Raw genomic sequence first — 25,687 nt, forward strand, 5'->3', positions numbered from 1 at the left:
GCTTCATCTCGATTAGACCAAGAACGCAAGGACACCTAATGTACCGGCAAGAATGCCCCATGCGACGCTCTGCCTGTTTGCTGCGCCGGTGAATATGTCTGGTGTGACCGAAGCCGCCCCTGCGCCAGTGCTTGAGCTCGTTGGCCCGGGAACGAAACTTGTGGCTGCTGCGTCCGCTCCCGCTCCTCCCCCGACTGCAGGACCAGAACCGGAATCACTTCCCAAGCCCGAGCCCGATGACCCAGACCCGCCGGTAGGAGAAGCAGTGGGCATGGGAACCAACCCAACTTCCCCTGGACCTCTACTAATATTATTTCCATTATTCCCACTGGCGGCACCACCAGACCCGGTAGGTTGGACAGTGACAAAGGTAACCTGCGGTACCGTAACTGCGCTTGTAATCGTACTTCCTGAGGCAGTCTGTGTAAACGTCACTGTTGTGACGGGGATGGCCACCGGTAGAGTTGGAGAGGGCGGGGAGATACCATTGCTTGCCCCTGAGCCTGAGCCTGAAAGAGGTGGTCTTGGTCCGCGGCCGTTACCATTGGTAACCGTGGCAGCCACTGTACCAGTGTTGGTCACCGTCTGTACCTGTGTTCCTACTGTCTCTATTACCGACCCAGTAGGGGCAGGCGTAGGCACAAGAGTGATAGTGCTTGGTATGCCCGTACAGATTCCCGGATTCTGGGGAACAAAATCCGCGCATATCCCCGCCAAGTAAGACAACGCCGCAGTGATCTCTTCGTCAGACTTTCCCCAAGCCGAGACACATTGTTGGACAGAACTGATAAACTGTTGGGAAGGGCAGAGACACGTTGTATCAGAGTTTGAGGCGCATTTGGGTACGAGAGAAAGCCAGGTATTCATACAAGAGGGGAGTACCGAGGGGCATGGGGATGTTGGTTGCGCCGAAGGCACAGCTGGTGGTGACGAGGAAGGCGGAGAGGGGGTTCGAGAAGGTAGTGATGACTGAGATGGCGGAGGTGAAGCAGGTGATGATGGTGGCCGGCTTTGAGGTTGAGTTTCTGGGGACGAAGATGGTGGAGGGGATGCAGGCGGGGGTCCCGAATTTGTCTCTGTAGTGGCAGGGGGAGGTGTGGCCGTAGAAAGGGTGGATGGTGGAGGTCGATTGCAACGAGTGCAGACTGTGGAAGTTGAAGTAATTGTGATTGTTGAGATAGTATTAGTAGTCTCGGTCACGGTCTCAGTGCCACTTGTGCGCGTGTTGGTTACGGGACATGTCGTGAGAGTCGTCACAACAATTTCCGTCGTAATCACGTCAGTTGTGGTCTCGGTTGAGCTCGTTTCCGGTGTTCTATCAGCTGTTGTCGTGGTGACAATCGCTGAGCGGGTAGTAGTCTGCCGGTTGAGTGTGGTTGAAGAGCTCGGGGTCTGCCCAGCAGAAGAAGGCGTAGTTGTGGTAGTGTCTGGAGTTTCCTTCGGCGTGGTCGTAGTAGTTGTTGAAGAGCTCGGAGTCTGTACAGCTTGGGATGTTGTGGTGGTGGTAGTGCTCGGAGTTTCCTGTGGCGGGCTTGTAGTTGTATCGGGAACAGACGTGGTGGTCGACGTGACTTGTTCTCTGCGAGAAGTTGTAGTACTCGAGCTGCTTGTGACTGGGATAACCTGCGGGGTTGTCGTTGTGTCGACCTTTGTTGTAGTGGTGGTCGTCTCAGTTTGTGAGGTTGTGATCACTGCTGGAGTTGTAGTTGTGGTTACAGGGGTGGTAGTGGTAGAAGTAGCTGGAGCTGTAGTTGTTGAGGAAGAGGAAGATGAGGAAAAGTTGCAATCGAAGCCAATCGAATGAATACCGATGTCGCAGCCATTATTGTTGCTGCTGGGAGGCATCTGGAAGGACACGGATCTAGCTCCGCCACACTGCGTGTTTTCCACTGTGGTACCGCTTGCACTGCAAGATGCGGTGTGTTTGCAAGTAGAGCCATCCGGCATGGAGAAGATGAAATCCAGATCGGTGTCAAAGGAAACGGAAACTTGCATGTGCGTGATCGAGAACTGGTCTTGGGCGCAAGAAAAGTTGGGACCACTGTTGGAGGATTTGCTTACTTTGCCTTGGATGCATTTAGACTGGCCACTCGTCAGTAAGTGATCTTTAAATCTCCACAGGCTTTTGTAATTACCTGGAAATCGTCGCGAATGCGAAGGGATCTTTTCTTTGCATTGGGTTGAAAGGAGTTCTGGCAGGAAAATCCGCTGAAGCCAAACCCTCCATAGTTGTTGAACGAACCTGTAGGTAGACCAGACCAGTCAAACCCACTTTGTTGATCAGCCGTGCAGTTGTTATTGGTATTGGAAACGCTGGAAAAGCTTGGGGAATCGCCCCAGCTTGTCGCACCAGCCTGCTGTATGAACCAAACAAAGGCCACGAGACCAGCAGTCAATGCGGGTTTCATCATGGCGATTATGATATATCAAAAGGAAGGGATATGAACGAGCGAACCGGGTTGTGTCGTAAACGATGGACTCCTCTTGGGAAGCGAATGTGGACAACGAAGGACTGTTAGGGAAAAGAAAAGGAAATCAAAGCACAAGAGACGAAAACTTTGTGGTGGGCGAGGATGAAGATTGCAACATCCTTGAGGAAGAATTGGACCTTTTTGTATCAACAAGAGCGCGTGTTGAATCTCACCATGAACTGCTCTGCTGGACAAAGGCCAAGTAGAGGCCATGCATCAACTGGTTGCCATACGAGTTTGCTATAGCGGGTCCAAACATAAGACATCCTGAAGGCGAGTAGACAGATGGCGCGCGTAACGACCAAGTGGAGTACTGTCACCGTTGTGGATCGAATTTGGGCAGTATTCATGGCATCCAGCTCCAAGGATGGAGAAACATAAGCTGGACATAGGGAAGGCTGAAACAAAGATGGGTTCTCGGGTAGGATCCAGTAGAAGTCAAGATCCACGTTGATCTCCTCGAAATGGACTGGATCGTGGCAACCGAAACCGATCAGGAGTGGGTGTCTTGGACCGGGAGGACGAAAATGGCCAGTCGCGCGCAGAAATATACAAGTCGACGGCGGGACGGGGATCCCCAGTGTCCGCAATCGAGGCTGTGTCTGTCTGATATTATTCAGCCTCAGAGCTCGGCCAGGTACAGCGGCATGGATGGCCGTTGGACGAGTCGCACAAGGTGAGTCGTGTCTCCTCGCGCTTGTCGCCGCAAATTGCAGTGGTTTGAAGACGAATCGTAGCCGAGCCCAAGTGTCGACATGATTGGTCGGGACTCAACATCATACTTGGCTTACTAGTCTATTTTTGAACCGAGCAACGACGGCGGTTATGGGATGAGTCGCTCCAACAAAGACTCGTAGTCAATGGTATTAGTGCCGGGTCATTTGGTCGGAGTCTTCTCATTTTATGCGTAGGGAAGAAGGCTAGCCACCACATATCTCGTTGATAGCCGCATCAGCAAGATATTCCCATGCTCCTTGCTAAGCACTATATGCACCCGAACGAAAGCTTTCCCGGCCAAGCCGAATGCCCACAAAGAACGCACAACCTCAGCAGCCAAGGCCCATGGGAGGTGGCAAGAATCATCCAGTCTCCCTGCGCCGATCAATGCATCAATAAGGAAATATCGGGCCATCCCGGCTCTCTCCCTCTATATCCATAACGCCATGCGCCATACGCTGTCATCATGTCATCATGCCAATCCCGATGCTCTAAACAGTATACAGTCCGTCTCTTCACGATTGTTCCGCCTTCGTGTGATCTGCGTTTGCTGACCGCTGAGTCAGGAGTTGCGACGGCACGATTTCCTCAGTGCCGTGCCCTGTTCCATTCATCTCACCATTAACATGCCCATTGATGGCCGACATGCCAACGTTGAGCGCGGGTTTGGGAGTAACTTGCTCCGAAGTGATCTTTCCCAATTCATCTGTTTCTCTTTTTCCACTCGGAGGACTCGGTGCCCGGTCTCCACTATTCTCTGCGCCTAAACTCTTGGATTCGTGATTTGAGTGTTCACTCACTTCCGCAATGCTGGCTTCGACTTTCTTCATCACTCTTTTAAACGGGCGTCGCAGTTTCGGTCTTTCTGCCGGGCTCATTGGTGGGCTCATTGGTGGTTCTCCGCCTTTTGCACTCAGGCTGGGTGGCTTGCTGCCGCTTTCTGCTGAACCGCTGACACCGTCACCAGGGGTTGGGTTAGATTCAGGACTCTTGGCTGAGTTGTCTGTCGCTACTTTGGTTCTCTGGAGATACTCGTCCAGCATGGCCTTCAGAGCCGTCTGCCGGACTGGTTTGGCAAGGTAATCATTCATTCCTGCCTCAAGACATTTCTCTCGGTCGCCTCGAATTGCCGAAGCCGTCATGGCAATAATCAGAACCCGACTTACGTTAGGGTCCGGATCGGCTCTGATCGCTTTGGTCGCCTCATATCCATCTAGCACAGGCATCTGAACATCCATCAGAACTAGGTGGAAAGGTTTCCCTTCCTTACTCTTGGCCTGCAATGCTTCGTACGCTTGCTTCCCATCCTCATACGCTTCGCATTTCAAACCAAGTCGGTTGACAAACGAAATGGCAATCTTTCTGTTGATCTGGTTATCCTCGGCAATGCAAACACGCAATTCTTCCCGGGGAACTTTGCTCAAGTCGCAGAAACTGTACGTCTTCTGCTCTGTCTCTGGACTGGCCGACTGTGACCAATTCGCCATTGGGTCTGGATCCTTAGCTGAGATTTGAATTTCGTTGGGCACACTGCTGTTCTTTGGTGCCTTGTGGAAGGTAAGCGTGAATGACACCGCCGTGCCGACACCAGGTGTTGACTCGATCCAAATCTTACCACCGAGCACGTTTTCGATCATGGCCTTGCAGATGCTGAGACCAAGGCCACTACCTCCATAGGAACGTGCTGTGGACGAATCGGCCTGCGAGAACGGCTGGAAAAGGCGCGACAGCTGCTCCTTGGTGATACCAATACCGGTATCTGCAACAGAGCAAGTAATCTTGACTCTGTCTCTGGTTTCGGCGTTCTTTTGAGCTCTGACCGTGACTGAGCCCTTGGGAGTGAATTTGTAGGCATTGCTCAAGAGATTCATGAAAATTTGGTGGAGTCGGACTGGGTCACCTAGGACCAAGTTGTCATCTATTTGGAGGTCTTCGACGGTTTTAAGTCCATGTTCCTGGTTGGTATAGGCTAGCGCTCGGACCACCTCGGTGATGGTCTCCTTCAGATTTAGAGGAACCGTGAACATTTGCATCTTGCCGGCCTCGAGCTTGGAAAAGTCCAAAATGTCGTTGATAACGGTTAATAAGGTATCGGCACACACACGGATGCTGTCCGCGTATTGTTCTTGATCTTTACTCAAAGGAGTACCCTTGAGCAGTTCAGACATACCGATCACGCCGTTGAGGGGAGTTCGAAGTTCATGACTGACGTTGGCGAGGAAGATTGACTTCGCTTTGGCGGCCTCCTCTTTCAATTTGACGTTATGCATAGCCTCCGCTTCCGCCTTCTTAGCTTTAGCTTCAGCCTCGCGCGCTGCCACTAGAGCTCGCTTCTGAGATTCGACCATGCTCGCATTCGATGCGCTAACCTTTCGAACCTTCCTGTAAAGGAGCGCGTTACCGAGTGAGATGGCGACTTGATTTGTGAGGAGGTTGAGGACGATCATATTGCGCTGGGTAAATGCATTTGGCCGCCCCTCTAGATGGATGACGCCCATCAAATGATCAGCTTGGATGATAGGTATGGCGACGATTGAGCGTCCGTGAGGGTTCCTTGCCAAGTAAGCGTCACCTACATTGGAGAAGCGATCATCCTCGAGCACATTCTGCACGAAGACAGTTTCTTTGGTCCGTAGGAGATAATGAGTGATCTGCTGTGCGGCCTGATCGTCAACCTCGGAAAATGGAATCCCGTCTGGATAAGTCTTGACACCTGTCTCGTGATCTGCGCTTGCTGCAACACACCATCCTTGATCCTCGGAATCGATGACGATTGCACAGAATTCTGCTTGGCCACCGACGGATTCGAGGATGACGGAAATCATCTTGGAAAGAAGATTGTTTATTTGGAGCTCTGAGCTTATGACTCGGGAGAATTCCAGGATAGACGTTAAATCTAGTATGTCCAGTCCAAGGCCAGGAACGTCCTGGGGAGTTTGATTCGCAACTGCTGCTTTTGGCTGTACCCATTGGTTCGTATATTCGCGCTTGTTCTGGATCTGCGCGTCTTCGCCCACGGTCAATGAATGCAAGTCTTGCGTTTGAGTAGCGGCGTCCATGGTTCTCGAGGTGGTGGCAGTTTTGATCAGCCACTCATGCTTTTCTTGAAGGTGTCGAGCTTTCCCTGATGCATTGATTCGGTTCCAAGCGGCAATGGCTTCCTGGATCATGACTTTGCCAGCTCTCTTAGCTCCTCGCAGGAGCAGGAAGTCGGCCTGCATTTCCACGGCTAGCGCCTCTTCCATGGCGAAACCGTGCACTTGGCAATGGTCAATGGCCATCTCGAGGTTGGAGATGACGTTGTAGTATACCCTGGTCACATCGGAAATAGCGGCATCGAGTATCCTGGACCAGGCAAAGTAGTTCACATCATTGACCTTTCCCCAGTCATCGATAAAGCGTTTCAACTCCTTCGCTTCTTCGATATAAGGTCCACGCTCCTCTTCAGGCTTCTCCTTTGCAAGGGCGATGAGGGAAAGTCCTAGGTAGAAGCGAGTGCCACAGGCGGGTCTATTAGACCAAAGCTCGTCAAGACTTCCGGCAATTAACTCTCTTCCCTTTTCGACCACGTACTCATGATATCCCATCAAATGATAAGCGACAAGCGACACGGCGTGGAAAATGTCGCACGAACGTCGGGCATTGGCGGCGTACTTCCCGCACTCGGCCAACCATGTCTCGCTCTTATGATCTTCATCATCTAGAAGAGTGGCGGCGTCTACCGCTTTAGTTTTGCCTTGTAGCGCCCGTGAGACCTGTCTGATTACAGTCAGGAGCGTTCCTCCTCGCCGATCTTTGTCCCAGTCGTCAAATTCTTCCGGACCATAAGTGCAGAAAGCCTCCACTTCTGCGAGATCTTGTCCGGCCCAGAATCTTGAAAGGGCCATGGCTCCGATGTTTAGGATGCTGACAAACTTGTCCCCGGATCCCAATGAATATTCGAGCGCACTATCCAAAATAGGAAGAAGGTTTCGCACTGGTGTCTGGTAGTGGCCAATAAAGAGGGTGTACAAAGTCCAGCCTCTGCCACGTGTCCAAGCGTCGTCAAACATGGTATAAAACTCTTGTGCAATATCGCCATAGGACAAACCCAACTCGATGTCCTTGAAGCGACCGATAGCAGCAGCACCAAGCATGGTGAAGCCGACTCCAGCCTGAACGAAGAGGCCGCGATCGAGGACTGCATTGACATAAGCGATAACCAGTTGGTACCAGAGCAAAGCGTTCGACCAGTAGAGAGCGCCAAGCGCTTCAGAGAGAACGGTACCAAGGGCAATTATAGTCTTGTCTTCGCTGAGTGGAGCTGTCAGAAGCGCCTCTTTGTCGAGCTGTTGGATTCGAAGCTCCAGCTTCTTGAATTCGGCGTCGCATTCCTCCCAAGTCACTTCTGGCAGAGGAAGGCCTAGCTCTGCCAGACACTCTCGCTGACTCGTGAACGCCTCCATGAATTTCCCTTGGGAAGCCAACACCCGTCCTTTCAAGATGAAAGACCTCGTTTTGTCCGCCGAGCACTTAGCGTGAGCGAATGTCTCGTTCAGGAGTTCCAGAGCTTCTACGTCCTCTCCCTGCAGATACATGATTTCAGCGGTATTAACGTGAAGTTGGAGAGTTTCGTCATAGAAGACATCTGGGTTGTCCGGATTCCACTTGTCATCTTGCAGCAATTGGAGTGCGGTCTTATAATACCAAAGCCCGGTGGCCTTCGCGCCTGTTTCGATTGCCTTCTGCGCTCCTCGCCAAAGGACATCACGATATCGCATCCGAGTTGGAATCCTCTCTTTCACAATATCCGCGGACAGGCAGATATGGCGTGCCAAAGGGTACAAATTATACTTGCACTGGCTGAGGTACGTCATCATGGCTTGCGCGATAATGAAATGCATCTTGGCCGTGTTTTGACACTCGCGCATTTCGTTCGCCGCTTTCAGGTATCGCGCGTGCGCAAAGCGGAATTCGTCGTCTGTCTCACCGGGGTTTATGATGTACATGTTGACTAGTTGCTGAAGTCCGTTGATGCAGTCAGTCTCTGAGAGATTGAATAATTTGGCACGTTTGGGACAAGTAGCATCATGCGTTTGATCTCTTCCGCTGCTGTAGAAGAAATCGCCGGTCACAATGGACTGGATGAGCTTGAAAGAGAAGGTTGTTCCGATCAAAGAGGCCCATGCAAGGATTGACCTTGCGGCGGGAGGTAATTCTTGGAGTCGGCGGGTAAGATAACCATTGTCTGTGCAGCCTTCACTGCTGAACTCGTTGAAAATCTTGTCTAGATCAAACTGCCAGCCCGACGCTTTCCAGTCGTACCATAAACAATTCCGTTGATAGCATGTTTGGAGAATATCCTTGACGAGGAATGGGTTTCCCTCGGACTTGGCGTAAACAACGGCAGCGAGAGGCAAAATAGTCTCTACAGGTTGAGACATTGTTGCTGCGACATATTCGAAGACGTGCCTTTCGCGCAAATTGGCCAATTCGATCTTGTTTGTAGAATCGAGATCGAGAAGTTTGACGGTCGGTTCAGGAACGTTTCCTTCCTCCACTCTGCTAGACAGCATAAGCACGACTGGCACCTTCGCCTTGATGATGTGCATCAGGAGCTCAATCGATTCACTGTCTGCATATTGCAGGTCGTCCAAGCAGACACAGATCAACTTTCCTGTGCAGATTGTGCGTAAGACGTCCATGTACGTGTTGATGAGTCGAATGGACTTGGTATTGGCCGGACCGCGCAGAAAGTCGTTGGCGTCCCAAGTGCCATGGTGAGGTGGAATTGTATGCGTCTTGGGCCCACTGTCGACTGTAGGAACCTCAGTGTTAACGCTTTGATTTGTGGTATCCGTTTTTACCAAGAGTTTCTTGGAAAGAACAGTGACGTCAAGCAGCGTCGACGGAAGATCCAACATCGAGTGCAGGATCGGCCAGAAGGGTGTAACGTGCGCCCGAAGATGCTCGTGATACGGCGTATTGACGTCTTTCTCCGAAAATATCTGGCGGAAGAGACTTGCCATGACCTTGATCAGAGGTTCAAAGGGAGAAGGCCGAGCCCTGTCGAATCTTCCGAGGGCGAAATAGCCATGACGGCGGATGACAGGTTGCACAGCCTTGATGAGAGCAGTCTTGCCAACTCCTGCCGGTCCCAGGATGGTTATGACCTCGGTCTTTGATCGTCGCTTGTATTTGTGATTGCTTCTTCGCCGAGTCATCATCCCGGGTAACATATCAGTTGCAGGTTGCAAGCCCCCCGAAAAATTGCTGTCCCGATCGGATAAGACGTCCAACGGGGTAATTCTCGAGTCGGCGATGGCCCGGGTCCGCTTCCCCAATAGATTGGTCTTGTTACCATATCCAGGAGTATAGGCACCATCCAATCCAATAGTGGTGGAATTACTGCGAGACTCACGGAAACCAAACGAGCTAGAGTCATCAGAGCCCGGGGCTTCTTCTGCTCCATCCACACGACTGTCCGAAATAGACGAATTGGAGCCTGCACTCAAAAGACCGTGTTGTGACGGGGACGGCCTCGTGCCAGACGAACTATGCCGCTTGTGAGCCTTATCAATAATTTTGGTGATACGTTCCGTCTCGGAGTGTCGGCCAAACTGTTTGGTTGGCAGAATGAAGAAGGACGACACGTCTCGTTGCCCAACCTTATAGTTCTTGATCTTTTCCTGATCCCCTTCACCCAAAAACTTCTGGATCTGCACCAGGTCATATCTCAGGCCACTCATTGAGTGATATCGCTCATCCATCTGCTTCTGGGTCATCTTTGCAATGATATGTGAAATGGCATCAGGGATATCCATGCGGATTGCGGTGACCAGAGGAAGACGATGGGTAAGGACCCGTTGGACAATATCGATGGGAGTCTCTGCGTCAAAGGCAGGCTGCCCCGTGAGCAGTGTCCAGAACAGAACCCCCAAGCTGTAGATATCTGTGCGACTATCGGGCTCCGCGGGTAGCCTCCCAGTTTGCTCCGGAGCAATAAAATGCAGTTTGTTCTTCACTCCAATCTCTCGGCTGAGGTTGGCCCATCCCTCACTTGATAGTAGATTTTCGAATGCTCGAGGCCCATTCCCGGCATTGGCCAGTTTGACCGTACCCGCCTCCCGGTTCCAGTGGAAAGTATCTGAGCGAACCTCCCCATGAACGCTATTGGCACCATGGTGCAGCAGCTCAAGCGTCTCTGCAGCACCCACGGCGAAATCTAGAAACGCCTGCAGTGGTATCCGCTCTCCCGGGGTACCGTCTACCGCGACGCTCATCCTGTGGTTGTTGAGGCCATAAAACGCCGGTCCCATGTCCAGGACTTCACGAAGATAATTCTTGCCGGGGGCTTCGTACACACACACAGCTATCGGCCGGGTATCTCCTGGTGTGGTAGGCAGCTTGAAAATCTCAAGGGGTCGGATGGTATGTTCACATTCAGGATCGGCATCCTTGACGATAGCCTGGTTATAATAAAATTCTCTTTCTAGACGCAGGACGTGCGTGCTGATGCGCGCCACCACAGGCATCCATATTGGATCCGGGTCGCCCTTGGACGACAAATTCTCACTGTCAGTCGAAGTACCGCTGATACTACTCCAATGATGGTGTCGGAGTGCGGGACGATGAGGATCGAGTTTTGGAGAGCTTCTGGTCGAACCGGAGAGGACGGAAAAGCTGCTGGTCAGGGTACTGATTGACTCGCGCGGGTTGACCACGTCTGGATTGTGTAGGACACCGTAGACATGCCTGATTTGGGGTTGCCATGTTTTAGTTTTTGAAAGGTGCGATATTCTGGAGATCCGACGCTTGGGGGACTTACCAGTGATCGTAACTGGTGTGGAACGGCACGAACTGCAATCAACCCAAAATCAGCACTCGCCTCGCCTTTCACTTCATTGATAAATATACCGAGCGATCCCATGTGTAGTTTGGTACTTGAGATAGACGTTCGAAGAGCCTAGCCGGTGCGATGGGCAGGTCCTCGCCCAAGATTTCTTCCATTTTCTCGTACTGAGGCCGTGGCGTGTGCGGTCATGTCATTTTGCAGGAGTGAAGGGGTCTGGGCTCTCGAAGTGGAGGCAGCCGATATCCACGATAGCGACAGCAACGACAGCAACCTCAATTGCAGCGTTGAGAGAAATGGCGATGCATGTGATGATGGAAAGCGGAGGGGAGAGAAAGATCCGGTTCAGGAGTCGAAACACAAAGGATTGGAAATGGAAGCGGGATCGTCTGAACGATCGTCGAGCGAGAAGCACCGAAGAGGTGAGTGTGCGTGGTTGATGATTAAGCGTCAAGCATCTACTATTTGGGCATGGCCAAGTTGGGGCGAGAAGCGGCAGTTTGAGGGGGGGGGAACGCGGCTTGGATAAGCTGCGCGTCGCAGAACAATTGGTGGTGGCCACACCACATTTTATAACCCCCAGTAGAAGCCAGAAGAGACGTGCACCTGGGCTCGACGGCTGCCCGAGGCACAACAGCCACAGGCGAGTTAGGTAGCGGGTCGGTGGCAGTTGGACGAGATCAAGCTTTGAGCGCCCGCTCAGGCAAACTGTGCACCACCAACCAAAGCTCAACAAACTGTCGTCGCCGCGCTGCTCAGGGTCTTCGGTTCCCATTCTCCTGCCCCGCCACTTCCCGTAGCTACAGTATGTAGCTAAAGAGACCCTGAGGGGTGCAGATAATGAGCACGGGGTCGGGTGGGCGGTTTTTATTAGGATGAACATAAATACAGCTGGTGGCTGCTGACTCGGCTGCATCTTTGTTGTTTTGGACAGTGAGGCACGAGAGCATGATTACTGATATACGGCTAAATAGAGCACCGCCAGATACAACAATGAAAGGACCATGCACAGCGTCTGTTCGCCATTACCTTCCTCCTATGCTGGCACAGTGGTTGTCCGTTGCACGAAGAATTCGATATTGTCATGCACCATCCATCATTTGTCCAGCAGATTTTGCCCCGGGTCCAGATGACTCCACAGTCAGCATCCCGGATCGCGCCAGCCCGGCCATCTGCACCCACATGATAGCATTTGATACCAGATTTCCTCTTTCCATGTGGGGTGCAGAATTTCTTCTCTTGCTCGCTCACCAGTATGTCACAAGGTGTGTGACAGCTGCAAAGGTCATTATCATTCTCCACAGGTGATTCAGGCCACGGAAAGAAAGCCTCAATGCAATGTTCGTGATGGGCGGCGTGATGCTGGGCTCGCTCGGTCTGGCCGGTGTTGTTGCCAGTGGCGCACTACTCCAAGTCGCTGTGCTTCCAGGGAGAGTTGTCACGGTGGCCAAGTTACTGCTGGTACTGGCGGCGGAGCCGGTCGTGAGGGTGGGCAAGTGCGGCATGCTCGTGAAATTGGAGGATGCTTGAGATCCAACCTCACTTGCTGGTATCGCAGAGCCGACTCCCTTACTGGTCCATGGGGTTGGTACCGCCAACGTTGAGGTGTTCGGTTCTTCGAGCGTGTCTTCTTGGTAGATATTCCCTGACTGTCCATTCGCCAGCCGGTAGCTCCCCGTGATCAGGTTTGCATGGTCTCCATTGGGAGTGGTATAATTTCCAGAGCTAATCGAGCCATAAGAGCCGTCGGGAAGGTAATAGTCGGTCGTGAACTTGTCCTAAAAACACCAAGGATGAGTCCGCAGTCGAGATGGAAGGAGAGAAGAATGGTACCCAGCACAATGGAACGTTGTAGCTGAGCACAAGAAGGCACTGGGTGGTTTCGGCACCTGCTCAGTGTTAGTTCCTCGCGCTGAATCAATGCCGTCGAGAGCCTGGCTTACAACATAGGCTACCTGGCATTTCTCTTGCTCGGTGAGCAGGAGCCGACCCGCTGCCGAGTGGCACGATATGGACTGGCGCAGGCTGAGGATTGACTGTTTGGATGAGATTGAGATAAAGCCTGGCTAGCCCGGGACCGATCTCGGGCACATCCCTTGTGGAGGCGCCGTCAGGTGAGCAGAGACGATATCCCGAGCTACATGATTGACGAGGATTGAGATCAGCAAGGCAAAGGCACAAGTGCATGAGCACGAGCAGAGGCACGAACGAGAGCGACAGCGACTGCGGAACCATTTTGATGCAAGTGAATGTCCTGCTGGCTGGCGGTGGATCGGAGGAAAATGAATGCAGACTCTCGTATGGCAAGGTCGAGGCCACATGTGCGAGTGAAGAAGCTGTCGTGAGTCTGCAAGAGTTGATAGCTGTGTAGCCTGCCGCAGAGGGAAGTCGCTGCCCCGGTGGAATAACAGTGAGGGTGGCGGAAAGAGCGCCCGCTGCTTTCTCGCACTTCAAGTTCACCTTTCTCAGCATTAGGTTTCGCGGCGCTGCTCATCCTCAACATCGTCAAGTTGATTCATGAAGTGAAGGGGTTTCCCTCTCTCAGCCTGCTCTCAGTCCCTGCTGCTGTCAGACGGATGTTTGTCTCTCTTTCTCACCAGCCTCAGGGGTAATCTCAAATCAACAGCTGTCAACTGGTTCTTCAAATTGCAGCCACCCGGCGCCTCCGACGCTTTGATCTGTTTCTCCCAAGACATCACGAAGCTCCTCGTACCACTCAGCACCCGCGCTCTGCTGCATCAACCCGCAAGCCATTGATCGGCAAATGCCTTTCAGCAGGCTGCACCCCCTGTCCATTCTGCCGCAGACGGGTTTGGTCGATGTTTTAGTTAATTCGATGTCGAAGTTGAGAGGAGAGCCTGAGGGGTGCCTGACACTTGCACATTTCGACAGAAGATCGACGGCGTGGAGGTAATAGATACTCCTCAACTGGAAACTGTCGCCAGAAGTGAGCTGCTGTGAGAAATTGATCACTCTCAACCCAGTTTTGAGCATGGTCTCAATCCATGTGCGTCCCCTGATTATCCTTTCAATGGTTTCTCACGATGAGCCTCGACCGCAGCCCTGAATGTAGCTTGAGAGCTGCCATCACTTTTGACTTTTGAAATCAGCTCCACAAGACGGCGTCTCACCAGCTTGCCAAGAACCGACCCAGGCCAACGATATTCAATCGAAACAGGTGGGCGAGATGTGCCAGGAGCTGATGATCCTCAACATCACCTCTAATCGGGTGGTTTTCGGCAGGCAGAAGTTCAAAATTCCTACGCCTTGCCACGTTCGGCGTTTCTACCTCGAGACGCCACCCGCCTCGTATTCGGTCAAAAATTTCGTGAAACTGGATCGCTGGGCATTTCTGACAAGCCTCAGCCTCGTCGTGTACCCTTTGGAGGCGTGTCGTCATCTGAGCCGTTGGGCCATGAACCCGCACTCGCCTTTACCTCCCGAGTAGTAACCCCTGAAATCTGGGGCTGGTATCCACCACTGTCGATCATCCCCGTTGGACAGGGAATATGGACGGCAGATCTGTCCCGATTCGGGAGATTGAAGATTACGACGTTAAGTCTTGTCTCTCATTCTAACCAGCTCTAACCAAGAACCATGGAGATCTGCAGAAAATCAGGTCCATCTCATCATACAAATCCCAGGTCTGGGGGTCGTGAACTACCTACCGAGTACAGAAGAGCCTTTTGTAGACCGCTACTACTGGGTCTTGCCGAAACCGTCCGTCTATGACTGGCGTGTCCGCTTCATCTCCTGTTCGCAGGTGACCTCAGTCAAAGGATGGCATTTCCAGGGAACGACAATGGATGTATTTAAACGCTTCAATCTCCAGCCAAAATGTAGAGATCCTTCTTCATCCTCCTCATCATCAGCAATATTGGAGTTATTCTCTCATATCACATACTCACCCCAGTCGCTCATTCGAACAAAGCTCTTATTCCAAGCCTGTCACATTAACCGACACTTAAGTCCTTCCAACAAACCCAATACCACGTTCAAAATGCGTTGCACAGCTATCTTCGCCAGCCTTTTCCTCACCGCTTCTGCCTTGGCTCTGCCTCTGGATCGTAAGTTCCTCACATCAATGATGCTCTCCCCATCCACATCCACATACTGAAGTCAAACCTCAGCCACCACGCTTGTCGATACAGCCCTCGAACCTGTCGAGGACCTTGACCTCGACCTTTCGGGCATCGTTCCTTCTCCCCCAGTTCGCAAACGACAAGATCTCTCCAGCGTCACTGATATCGCCGGTGACCTTGTTGACGAAGTAGCTACCACCCTGACGGGCATCCTCCCTACTGTTCTTAGCACTGTCGAAGGCCTCACCACCACCATCGACGGCCTGCTCGCCGATGTGGAATCAGTCGATTTGGCCAGCACGCTTGACTCGGTCGTATCAACTCTGGAAGGGGTTGTTGAAGAGGTCAACTCTCTTGTTAGCAGCGTGGACGTCGACAGCACTCTGGACAGCCAGCTGAACAGCGTCATCGCCGCACTCGAGAGCCTCCTGTCGAGCGTGGAGAGTCTGGCATCCACTGTGTCTCTCACTAGCACTTTGTCTGAGATTGAGTCCCTTGTTTCTGGACTGATTGACACTCTCACTGGGCTTTTGGGAGCTGTCAAGCACTAAGCAGGTGTCCGTTGTGTGGCATTTTACCTTGGCTAGCCTTCGGCCTCCCTGTTCGACCATGGCTCATATCTTGGTATTAGCGCAGGCGACAGGGATTTCATTTTCGACACCACTATTTCTAAGTACACGAAGGCTCTTTTGGTCATTGGCGGTGGGTCGAAGTTGCATGAGTAGTGTTAATACCTAATTAATATGCACACGTGGAGCTGTAGTTTTGGATAGAGAATGGGAAACACATGAGCCAAGAGTGAAGGACCGGGAAAATGGCGAAGTGAATGAGAATAACCATTAAAATTGTTGGTTCAGCATGATTGTTTCTCTTGCTATTACTGATCATCGACATGTACTGGCAGGAATTCGCCCCTATTCGAAAAAACACAGGGAGAGACTTTTCACCTGCCAGTGGCAGAGTACTCTTCCATGAACCAGCCTAGTCAGTCATACACGCACAATATTATGCTCGAGTCCGGGTTGGCTTTTCTTGCCTTGCCTGTGCATTTCCTTCTTCGCCGACAATTCCGGGGACCACAAGATCAATGCAAATGAAGCCGAGCGATTCGGATCGGCCGGTACTGCCCCCGGTCTCCCCAAACAGGCCGTTGAAAACAGCCGCTCACAGTTCTGGTGCTTGTGCATATGCACTGTCGCCGGATCGGTACCCATGGTCCTACCACTGCGAGCTGTTGAACCGAGTAACCTCGCTGACCTCCTCAGCCCAGTCAGCGGCACCATTGATCCCGTCCATCTCGTCTAGAGGAGGCAAAGCAGAAATGTTCCTACCATCAGATCCCATGTCAACGCTAGAGTCCACGGTCACCGTTGAGTTGGGTGGGCCCAGGGGTTCTTCGCTGCTGAAGTTATCCCAGCCATTGGTCCCTGTAGTGGAAGTCGCATTTGCTGGCTCATCCCATCTGGCTCCATATCCACCTTCACTGGCGCCGTCAACCACATATCCACTTTCACTGCGATGGCCATTCGCATGACGAGCAGACTTCTTGAGTTGGTCCTTCTCCTCCCACTTCTGCCTCACTTCTGCCTCGTTCCTCCAACACCAATCATGCAAATCCTGATCCAGTTTGCTGTTCTCCTGCCTCAACACGCTCAAAGTCATCATCTCCTCTGGTGTCTCGTTCTCGTCAAGCTTGCCATTCCACCATGCCCAGAAAACAGAAGTGGCAGCCACTTCACGGATAGCCTTTTCTTTCTCGGCCGGGAGTGTCGCGAGCGAATGGGTCGTGTAGAACCACTCGACTTCCTCCCAGCTCATGAGTTGTTTACGAGCGATGGCGAACATTCGTTTGAGGATATGGTCGGAGAGGTCGCGCGGCGGAATGCCCAGGTAGTAAGCAGAAATTACAACATTGGCGTAGGAAGTGAAGAGGTCGGATTTGTCGTCGTCGAGCTATAAAGATGTGTTGGCCTCTGTTATGGAGGGAAAACTGATGGAACTTACATCTTTGAACTTGACGATACTCTGTTCAGCAATGCACTGTTTGATCCAAGCCAAAACTTCCTTGAGACCGTTCAAGTCGCCGCCGACAATAGTGAAGGATTTGCTGTTGTTTTCCATCAGGTCGTGGCGAATGCGATCACAGAAGATCATGGCGGCATCTCGGGGGAACTTGCCATCAAGGGGGATTAACGAGGAAGTTTTGTTGGGCTTGAAGAAGAGGGAGATTGTCGGGTCGGGGTTGATCCTGTTGGTTAGGTTGTTAGTCCTAAAGTTGCTCCGATTTTATGTGTGAGTTTCTGATCAATGCCATCTGCTCACGTTGAAAGTTTTGCGGGAGGAATGCGAGGACCACGGTCCTCGCGCGGTTCAGGTGATTGCCCTGCTGAATCATCCATGACAAGGGATAAGTGAGTATCGATATCGAAGAGGTAATGATCTCTCTGGGGCCGGGGATGTAGTAAGGAGATGGAGCAGAATTGGGATGAAAGGAAGAGATCAAGCCCAGAATGGAAAGAGCAACAATGATGAAAGAACCAGGCGGAGTTGAGGAAAGCTGCTTGCCGTTGGCAAATAGCAAGACCACCCATCAACAACAATTGTTTCAGGCTTCGGAATCCACCTAAAGGGTGTCAACGTGGTGATTGTATGGCTGGGAAGTTTGGCAGATACACTCAGGTTCATCGCCAAGCCTGCCAATATCATGTTTGCATTGCTGCCTTCAGTTGCGCCATGGACTCCTAGTGCACACCTTGATAAAGAACTGAATTGCCTCCACTCCCAAAGGACATAGGGCCTGCGCAAATGATCTGAGTCGAATCCACGCTGGTGCCCATCATTCATAAAAGGCTCTGTATTGCATTCCCGCAATCGGCAAGGCTGGCCCTACCAAAACCCCTCATGAAGCAAGTCACATATGACATGATATCGCACGGGGAGCAACAACAATAGAGGATACACAGGGCAAGGTCGTCGACACAGATTGTGCGGTCAATTCAGAATTTGACCTCTCATCGCTGTTCTAGTCAATCAACAAGCTCAACCCATCTGCGCCTCGCTCCCGAATCATCAAATCATTCCAGGCATCGAAATAGCGAAACCGTGTGTCCGCACCGTCTATTTCTTTCCGCTCTTCTTGATCCCTTGCTGGCCAGCGTTCAAGGGCCCCTTCCCTTTTGCCTTGTCGGCCATTTCTTTCCGGGCTTTCGCGTCTGTGGGATTGATTCAGTTGTTGCCCAGGCAAATCACGAGTGCGAATCCGCCGTACCTGCTTGCTGCTTGGCCTTGAATGCGAGGTCCTCTTCGTCCAAGTCTTTCTTGTCCTTCTTCGGAGCCTTCAGTGGCTTGACTTTGCCGCCTACGAAGAATGTCAGAAGCCGGTCAGACTGCTCCGTACCTTGCATGTACCAACCTTCTCTGCTTTGTCCACCCATAATTAATTCTGTCCTGGTCACACCGCTGCTTCTGGAGGATTTGAGTATTCGAGAATTGCAATGTCACGACCGCGCGAGTGTTCTAATGTCTGGTGTGGTTGAACTTGAGAAGAATAATTGCCGCAGTCAAGAACGGCCTTGACAAAATCCACGCACGTGACATCTTGGCTTGTTTGAGTGGTTTCCAAGGTGAATGGACTGTTAACTCATTGAATTCTTCCACTCTTTCTTCATGGAGTCCACTCCTTGAACTGCAAAGACAGCCTTTGTTAACGACTCCTATAAACAGGCCGCAGTCTATCCAGCAATGTGGTATTCTGCAACCGGACAGGGAAAACGTCATACACTTCAGCAGTACACAGTCCCGGAAGATTTATGATTACTCGAATGGGTTTATTTAGCCATTTTGGCCAAAGATCTTCTAAGACCATTAGTTTCTTGATGTTCGACCATTCGATTTCGATCAAGCACCGACTTCCCTGAACTCTAACACATCCACTCAAGGCTCCAATAGGCCCGCAGAGAAAATTGCCAAATACTAAGATCCCAGCCCAGTCATGCCATGTTCTTTAGTGAATTCCCAGTCCCCCCCAAGGATGTTGAATCCAATAAGGAGCAAGTTCGCAACCTATCATGGAGATTGATGGCGATGGCCGTGCGTCATTGAATGGGAGATTAGTGCTGGTTGTTGATGATGGTCGCTCATTTCTTGGGCGTCGAAGGTGGAGTGCCGGAGTCTGGAGTGTTTGGAGGAGGATTGGTTCCAGATCCAGGCATCTTGTTCGACGAAGGTGGACTACCACCCTCAGGAGAGTTTGGTGGAGGCTTGGTTCCAGAAGACATTTTGCTGTGGAGTTTGGTGAAACTTTGAGTGAGTGTTGGATGGTTCTCGATCTATCTGACAAAGGTTAACTGTGAGCGCACTTTCAACGGGCCGGAGTAAATTACTTATTGATTGTATTGTCGCGAGGCTTCTTGTTGCAGGTTATGAGGATGATGAGAGATGGACCAAGGACTTGGGAGTAGGAGATATTTATACCTTCTCAATGGTGCTCGTTTGACCATCTCGTTTGGGAATCCTGCTTCTGACTGACTTTGGTGCAACGCGATGGTACGCAAAATGGCGATTGCTATGACTGTTGAGGCAAACAGCATTCCATTTCGCGACCTCTTGTAAGGCGATATCTGGATTTCCACCAGGAGTCGAGCTGTTGGCAATCACCCTCCTGTCACGCTTCGTTAGCTGTTCTATCTACATCAGAAGCAACACTCTCAGTGGGACGTGGAAGCCATTACCCTCACTTTGATACTAAACAGTTGTCATAACACTATAGCCACGGTTTGTGGACGGGCCATACGACAGGGCACAGGATCATATCGCAGAAATATTGGAAGAGTAGCGCCCTAGAGAAGTGACTATTTTCATTTCATTTCAGAGACCCGTGTACAGCCAAATACACTGAAAGAACCGACTGTTCGAGCGACCTCTAGAATGAAAAGGCATCTCATCACCAAAAACGGGATTCAGTAAAGGGAGTGCCTTAGGAACTGGCTTGGCAAGTCACAGATAAGTACAAAGGCCATGGTGGCTCCGATCCCCTTGAATGGTAAGCTATCTTTTCAATGGTCACAAAGACCAGAGTCGCCGCCATTGTGCGAGGGCGAGTAGAGCAACAAAGAAGGATTTTACAACTCGAATTCTAGTGGACACAATCAGAGAAAATTTAACTCAACTTCCACTTTCTCAAACCCTGAGGATGCCTCTTGAGCAGAAAGAATTCTCCCAACCCCCGCTACCACATCCTTCAACTGGGGCGCCTGCAGACTCGGAGAGAGTGAAGGCATGGTGATCAATGAGACCTGGAATTTGGGAGCTGTTACCCAATGGCGAGAAAGATTCGGAAGAGAAGTCAGTCCGCCAGCGGTAGAAACCGAATGCAGTATCTGTCCCTGAAGAGGTGATCACTCACACCTAAGTCGAAGAAGTCTTGTTTCTGCAGGGAGCGTCGACGATTATCTCTGGGGCTAGCTTGGTCGATAGGGGCAAACGATTACCGATATCTAGGCGCGAAGTACGGCCTAGGGGGCTGGACAGGGCTTCCTCGTCGGGCTGCTTGCAGTCTGTCACATTGCTGCCTGGAAACGAACCTGTGGACCATTCGGCTTGAGGCTTTCTAGCTGGAGAATTGCTCTTTGCGGAATCGCTCATTGCTTTCCCACCGGCTTTCTCGGATGGTCCTTGTGGTTCACGAGACAAGATGGAGCATCGGGACTCGCACTTTGAACTGCATAGGCTTTAAGAGGTAGGCAAGAAGGAGGAATAGTTGCCATTTTCCAGGGAAGCTTGGAAAAGAGTGGAGTTTGTCACCGTCGTGGACATGCTGATATTATTGGGTTCCGGCAGAGTGAGTTTATGCGGTTGAGTTTCCGGGCCCAAACACGACGGCCGAGACCGCCAACGTCTAAAATGAATTGAGCCTTCGAATCTTCACTGTAGAAACGTCAAATCGAACAAAATTAGCGACAACCGCAAGCTTCGAAAGGTACCTAGTAGCGAAGGACAGGTGGATTAGTGGAGAATACCACGGATTCCACAAACTCGCTTCAGTACAGGTGAGGACCTTCCAAGTCCGTCTTCGATCCCAATTCAAACTGATGATTGAAAAGCTCAGCAGTTTCTCAGCACCTTAGGCCACTCACACATACATCAGGACTGTGTCATCACGAAAAATACATCAGCTTACTAAACATGGGCGATGCCGAGTGGTTGGATGACGGCGGTCCCAACTTCCGCCGTATAGGACAAGGCTTTCGTGGAACTCTCTGGGCTGCTGAGGCAGGCACGGTGGCAGTGAAGAGAGAGGATGGCGGGAGAGGAAGATCACTCTGCTCGTGCCTTCTGGAGAAATGATCCCTAATTTCCACGTCCTGCAACCAAGGGCTCCTCGGACGATGCTCAGTGGCTGGAGTTTCGGAGTCGATATCTCGAGTACAGCCAGGACCGTCTCAGTCTCGAGTGCAGCCGGATACGTCTCATCGGTTCCATTGCGGGTCATTGCCTCGGACTACCGGAAAAATTCTTTGCGCGGGTAGAAGGCTTACACGGAGAAACCATGAAGAACAGATATGCAATCTTGAGACAGAAACCAAGGAGACCAAGGAGACCGACTGAGAGCAAAAACGAGGCAGTTGGCTTGTGACGCCGCTTTAGCGCCGAAATTTCCTCAATGGGACGCTGGTGGGTTAAAGAACAAGAGCGGCAAATCCGTACAGCCAGGCTGGGAAGACGATTTGGTGGCGTTGCTTTCCCCATATTACTTCTGCTCGTACATTTGATAGTATTGTATACGGATACTTTGTACCTAGCTTGCTCGATAGAGAAGTGTATACCTCGTACCGAGGGCAATGAAGGGCACCTAATATTTACTCAACGCTAGGGCGGCAAGACGGGAGCCTTGGCGCCGACCTGGCCTGCACCAGCTCATTTCTCTAGGTAGTGCTTCTGGCGACTTCCCCATCTCTTGCAACCACGTCACTTCATCGTTTGTCTGGTTTCCTTCCTCACTTATCATCTTGCGCTTCAGTCAAGTCAAGCCGAGTCACCAGTGTCTCGCCTGCTTAGTGAGATGCTCTCGGGGGCGATTTGAGGAGGATTTGGTGGGACGACACCGGTCGGGCTCTACAACTGCAAATTTTCCAGTCTAAGGATCCGCTGGCTAACGCTCTTATCTCAACTGAAGGCTAGGTCTCATTCCCGGCCTGCAAGTCCACCACTTCATCATGGGTTCAAGATCACCGAGCCAGTCTGAGGGCGAAATCTTGACGTCAGACTCGGAAGCGAAGGCAAAGAGCATACCATCTTCCCGCAGTAACAGCAAGGTTGACCGTCGTTCCAGACCATCTTCCATTCCGTATAGCGCTACCTCTAGATCACATCGATCGCGTTCAAGATCTCCTTACCGAGCTCCCAAGGGCGAGAAGCGTCCCCGCGACTATGACCATTCGAGAAATAGATCCCATAATGATACGCGCACTTTTGCTGTGAGATACGAAGATGGCACTTACCCGCACCGACGCCACGGATCGTACGAAGAAAGAAGCTCAAAGAGATCGCGAACCTACTCTCGGAGTCGCAGCAGGAGTCGGTCACCATACAGACATTCTCGTCGTAAAGAGGAAGCAATGGACAACAGCTCCGCAATTACCAGGGATCTAGGTAGCAGGTTTGAGTCCAATTCCAAACATGCAGATACTCAACGGACAACATCAACAGCGCCCTCGCGAGATCTTCCTTCTGACAAAGTCACCTCTAACTTGGTGGCTCGGCCAGGATCTCACACCGTGGGACAGGAACAGACTGGGAATCGACCCGATAATTCCGCCACTGCTCCTGTGGGCACCATTGTGGAGGAAGGCGAAGAGTCCAGAGTGGTAGATGAGGCTGCTTTGATTGAAGAACGGCGGAAACGCCGTGAAGCCATCAAGAACAAATACCGTGGCCAAGCTCCGCCATTATTGGTTAAAGCACTTCATCTAGGGGCCGAATCCACTCCGGCAAGTCCTGCTCCAGAAAGCTATACTACAACGCCGCGCCGATCCGGTATGTTCAGTATTGCCCTTTGTGACGAGCATATGCTGATTTCATCAGAATCACCTGTGTCGTCCTCGCCTCGCACGCCGAGAGACCTTTCTGCCCCACAGTCTCCTGCGGAAATCAAATTCGATAATGAAGCGGATCTGACTAACGCTGATAGAAGATCTCCAGCCGAAGATGGCCCTTCAGCTGCTGATTATGATCCCACTGTGGACATGGAGGAGGAACGAGCACGACATGAAAAACGTCTTTTCAAGGAAGACGAGAAATCTCTTGAGCAGGCAGATCAAGCAGTAACCAAAGATGCTGACAGATCTTCTCTCCCTCCTTCCAAAGCGCCTGGTGAGTTCGACATGTTTGCCGACGAGGATGATGAGGACGATATGTTTGCCGAAGCTCCCATGAAACCTAAAGCAGAGATAAAGACTGCGCAAGCTTTGGATGTCAACCTCATGGACAACTGGGACGATCCTGAAGGATACTACATTACAATCCTTGGTGAGCTAATCGAGGACCGCTACCATGTCACTCAAAACCTTGGGAGAGGGATGTTCTCTTCCGTCGTCAGAGCTACTGATAGACGAACCGGCAAACCGGTCGCTATCAAAATTGTCCGCAATAACGAAACCATGCGAAAAGCAGGAATCAAGGAAATCGACATTCTCAAGGACATCGCCGCCAATGATCCAGAAGACAAGAAACACATCATTCGCCTTCAGCGATCTTTCGATCATAAAGGACACCTTTGCATGGTTTTCGAAAATCTTTCCATGAACCTCCGGGAGGTGCTCAAAAAGTTCGGCAGAGACGTGGGTATCAATATCAAGGCTATCCGAGCATACGCTCAGCAACTTTTTCTGGGACTGAGCTTGCTGAAAAAATGTCAATATATACACGCTGATCTGAAACCAGACAACATCCTTGTCAACGAAGCTAGGAGTACGCTGAAGATTTGTGATTTGGGATCTGCCTCTCCCATCACGGAGAATGTCACAGCGCCATACCTAGTGTCTCGCTTCTATCGGGCTCCTGAAGTCATCCTTGGTATTCCTTATGACTATGGGATTGATATGTGGTCTGTTGGATGCACCCTTTTCGAGCTTTACACGGGGAAGATTTTGTTCACAGGCCGCAACAACAATGGCATGCTTCGCGCAATCATGGAATGCCGTGGAAGGTTTCCCCACAAGCTTCTCAGGCGCGGTGCCTTGACGTATGATTACTTTGATGACCTGCTCAACTTCCGAGCTCAAGAAACAGACAAGGTCACAGGTCGGACAATTGTGAAAGTGATAGACATCAAGCCGAAACCTGTCAGAGATCTGAGGTCTCGACTGATTCCTAAGGACAAGCGAATGAATGAGCAGGAGCGGAGAGAGCTGGATTTGTTTGTGGATCTACTGGATAAGTGTTTGGACTTGCGACCGGAGAAGCGCATCACGCCCAACGACGCATTGAAGCACCCTTTCATCTCGAGGACGAAGTCATGAATGACATGACCCCGGGAATTTTATTTTTCAACCAATAGGCGAAAATTAGACATGAATGATAACTACCTAACGGGCTGCGGCTTTCTCCAATCAGTTCATATCCTCCTTTGACCCACTGCTGTTGGGAATGATCGCTGATACGAATAACTTCAGTATCTCTATCTTTCCCGCAGACGCTTGTTTTATCCACGCAGCTCTCAACCGGGGGCATGCTGGGAGAAGAGGGGTCTTACAGAATCAACTCACAAGGTCTTGCAACATCCCGAGACATGACCACTACTAATATCACAGTCCTAACACAACAGGGCGACATCCGAGCACTCTGCCTCGCTGCGGCACCTGACTAAGAACTGCTCATGCAAGTTGGATGTGATACAAGGATCTGCTTTATTTACGTTCCATGACCCGCTTCTGTTTTACAAGTGATGTCGGAATTACGCTGTGCCTCACGTTCCAGAAACCGCCGTAAACCTTGACAGCTCACTCACCTTCTCGTGTTCCTTCGACCCTTCAGCCACAAAATGGCATCTCTTGCGGTGTGCCTAACGGTTCTCTTCGTTCGCTGCTCGGTTGGCGTCGTTGGTGACGGACTTTCTCAGCTTGGAGCGATCCTCTTTCCGCCAGCCGGTAGTGAGATATACAACGTCCGGGACAGTATCCAAGTTTCCTACATGTCGTCGTGGGCCAGAGGTGTCAATCTGTCAGCTAATTGTTGGCCCCGGCCTGGTATTGAGGATGTTGATGGTGGTCCTGTCCACGTCATGGCAGGAGGTCCTTCTTGCTCGCCTTGTGGGTTACCGATCCCAACTCCCATGTCTTTTTCTGCATCTTGCTAAACTTTGCTCAGGTCCTCCAGAGGGCTATTATCTTTTCCACGAGCTCGGCTTGACGCTTCGAACCCACATTATAGCATATCCTATCCGCTGTTGGTTTTCACTTGGTCCATACAGGTCTGAAGAGCTTCCCGAAGGTTTACCTGCAGACAGCAAGTCTTCTGACTCGATGACACCTGTGATACGGAATGGGAATTTTACTATGATCTCCAACGAGAATCTCCCCGCCCAGACT

General features: G+C 51.3%; 7 protein-coding genes across 7 annotated transcripts; 2 read left to right on the top strand and 5 right to left on the bottom strand.

The window, feature by feature from the left end:
• Positions 1 to 12: 12 nt before the first annotated feature.
• Positions 13 to 2,408, bottom strand: A1O5_09517 (uncharacterized protein; the record flags this gene model as incomplete). Its single annotated transcript, XM_007750096.1, has 2 exons — positions 13 to 2,082; positions 2,136 to 2,408. 2 exons carry the CDS (start codon positions 2,406 to 2,408, stop codon positions 13 to 15), a joined length of 2,343 nt encoding a protein of 780 aa, XP_007748286.1.
• Positions 2,409 to 3,703: 1,295 nt separating this feature from the next.
• On the bottom strand, positions 3,704 to 11,177 carry A1O5_09518 (uncharacterized protein; the record flags this gene model as incomplete). The annotated part of the gene is made up of 3 exons (XM_007750097.1): positions 3,704 to 10,922; positions 10,996 to 11,027; positions 11,085 to 11,177. The coding sequence occupies 3 exons, from the start codon at positions 11,175 to 11,177 to the stop codon at positions 3,704 to 3,706; spliced, it is 7,344 nt and encodes a 2,447-aa protein (XP_007748287.1).
• Positions 11,178 to 12,266: 1,089 nt separating this feature from the next.
• On the bottom strand, positions 12,267 to 13,254 carry A1O5_09519 (uncharacterized protein; the record flags this gene model as incomplete). The annotated part of the gene is made up of 3 exons (XM_007750098.1): positions 12,267 to 12,797; positions 12,853 to 12,908; positions 12,963 to 13,254. The coding sequence occupies 3 exons, from the start codon at positions 13,252 to 13,254 to the stop codon at positions 12,267 to 12,269; spliced, it is 879 nt and encodes a 292-aa protein (XP_007748288.1).
• Positions 13,255 to 15,019: 1,765 nt separating this feature from the next.
• Positions 15,020 to 15,652, top strand: A1O5_09520 (uncharacterized protein; the record flags this gene model as incomplete). Its single annotated transcript, XM_007750099.1, has 2 exons — positions 15,020 to 15,086; positions 15,150 to 15,652. 2 exons carry the CDS (start codon positions 15,020 to 15,022, stop codon positions 15,650 to 15,652), a joined length of 570 nt encoding a protein of 189 aa, XP_007748289.1.
• A 667-nt stretch (positions 15,653 to 16,319) lies between these two features.
• On the bottom strand, positions 16,320 to 17,255 carry A1O5_09521 (uncharacterized protein; the record flags this gene model as incomplete). Its single annotated transcript, XM_007750100.1, has 2 exons — positions 16,320 to 17,054; positions 17,106 to 17,255. 2 exons carry the CDS (start codon positions 17,253 to 17,255, stop codon positions 16,320 to 16,322), a joined length of 885 nt encoding a protein of 294 aa, XP_007748290.1.
• Positions 17,256 to 18,218: 963 nt separating this feature from the next.
• On the bottom strand, positions 18,219 to 18,535 carry A1O5_09522 (uncharacterized protein; the record flags this gene model as incomplete). The annotated part of the gene is made up of 3 exons (XM_007750101.1): positions 18,219 to 18,313; positions 18,370 to 18,459; positions 18,514 to 18,535. The coding sequence occupies 3 exons, from the start codon at positions 18,533 to 18,535 to the stop codon at positions 18,219 to 18,221; spliced, it is 207 nt and encodes a 68-aa protein (XP_007748291.1).
• A 3,780-nt stretch (positions 18,536 to 22,315) lies between these two features.
• Positions 22,316 to 24,619, top strand: A1O5_09523 (CMGC/DYRK/PRP4 protein kinase; the record flags this gene model as incomplete). The annotated part of the gene is made up of 2 exons (XM_007750102.1): positions 22,316 to 23,135; positions 23,184 to 24,619. The coding sequence occupies 2 exons, from the start codon at positions 22,316 to 22,318 to the stop codon at positions 24,617 to 24,619; spliced, it is 2,256 nt and encodes a 751-aa protein (XP_007748292.1).
• Positions 24,620 to 25,687: the final 1,068 nt, after the last annotated feature.

Source organism: Cladophialophora psammophila, assembly GCF_000585535.1.
Source record: "Cladophialophora psammophila CBS 110553 chromosome Unknown aczJe-supercont1.16, whole genome shotgun sequence".
In the NCBI taxonomy this organism is placed as follows: domain Eukaryota; kingdom Fungi; phylum Ascomycota; class Eurotiomycetes; order Chaetothyriales; family Herpotrichiellaceae; genus Cladophialophora; species Cladophialophora psammophila.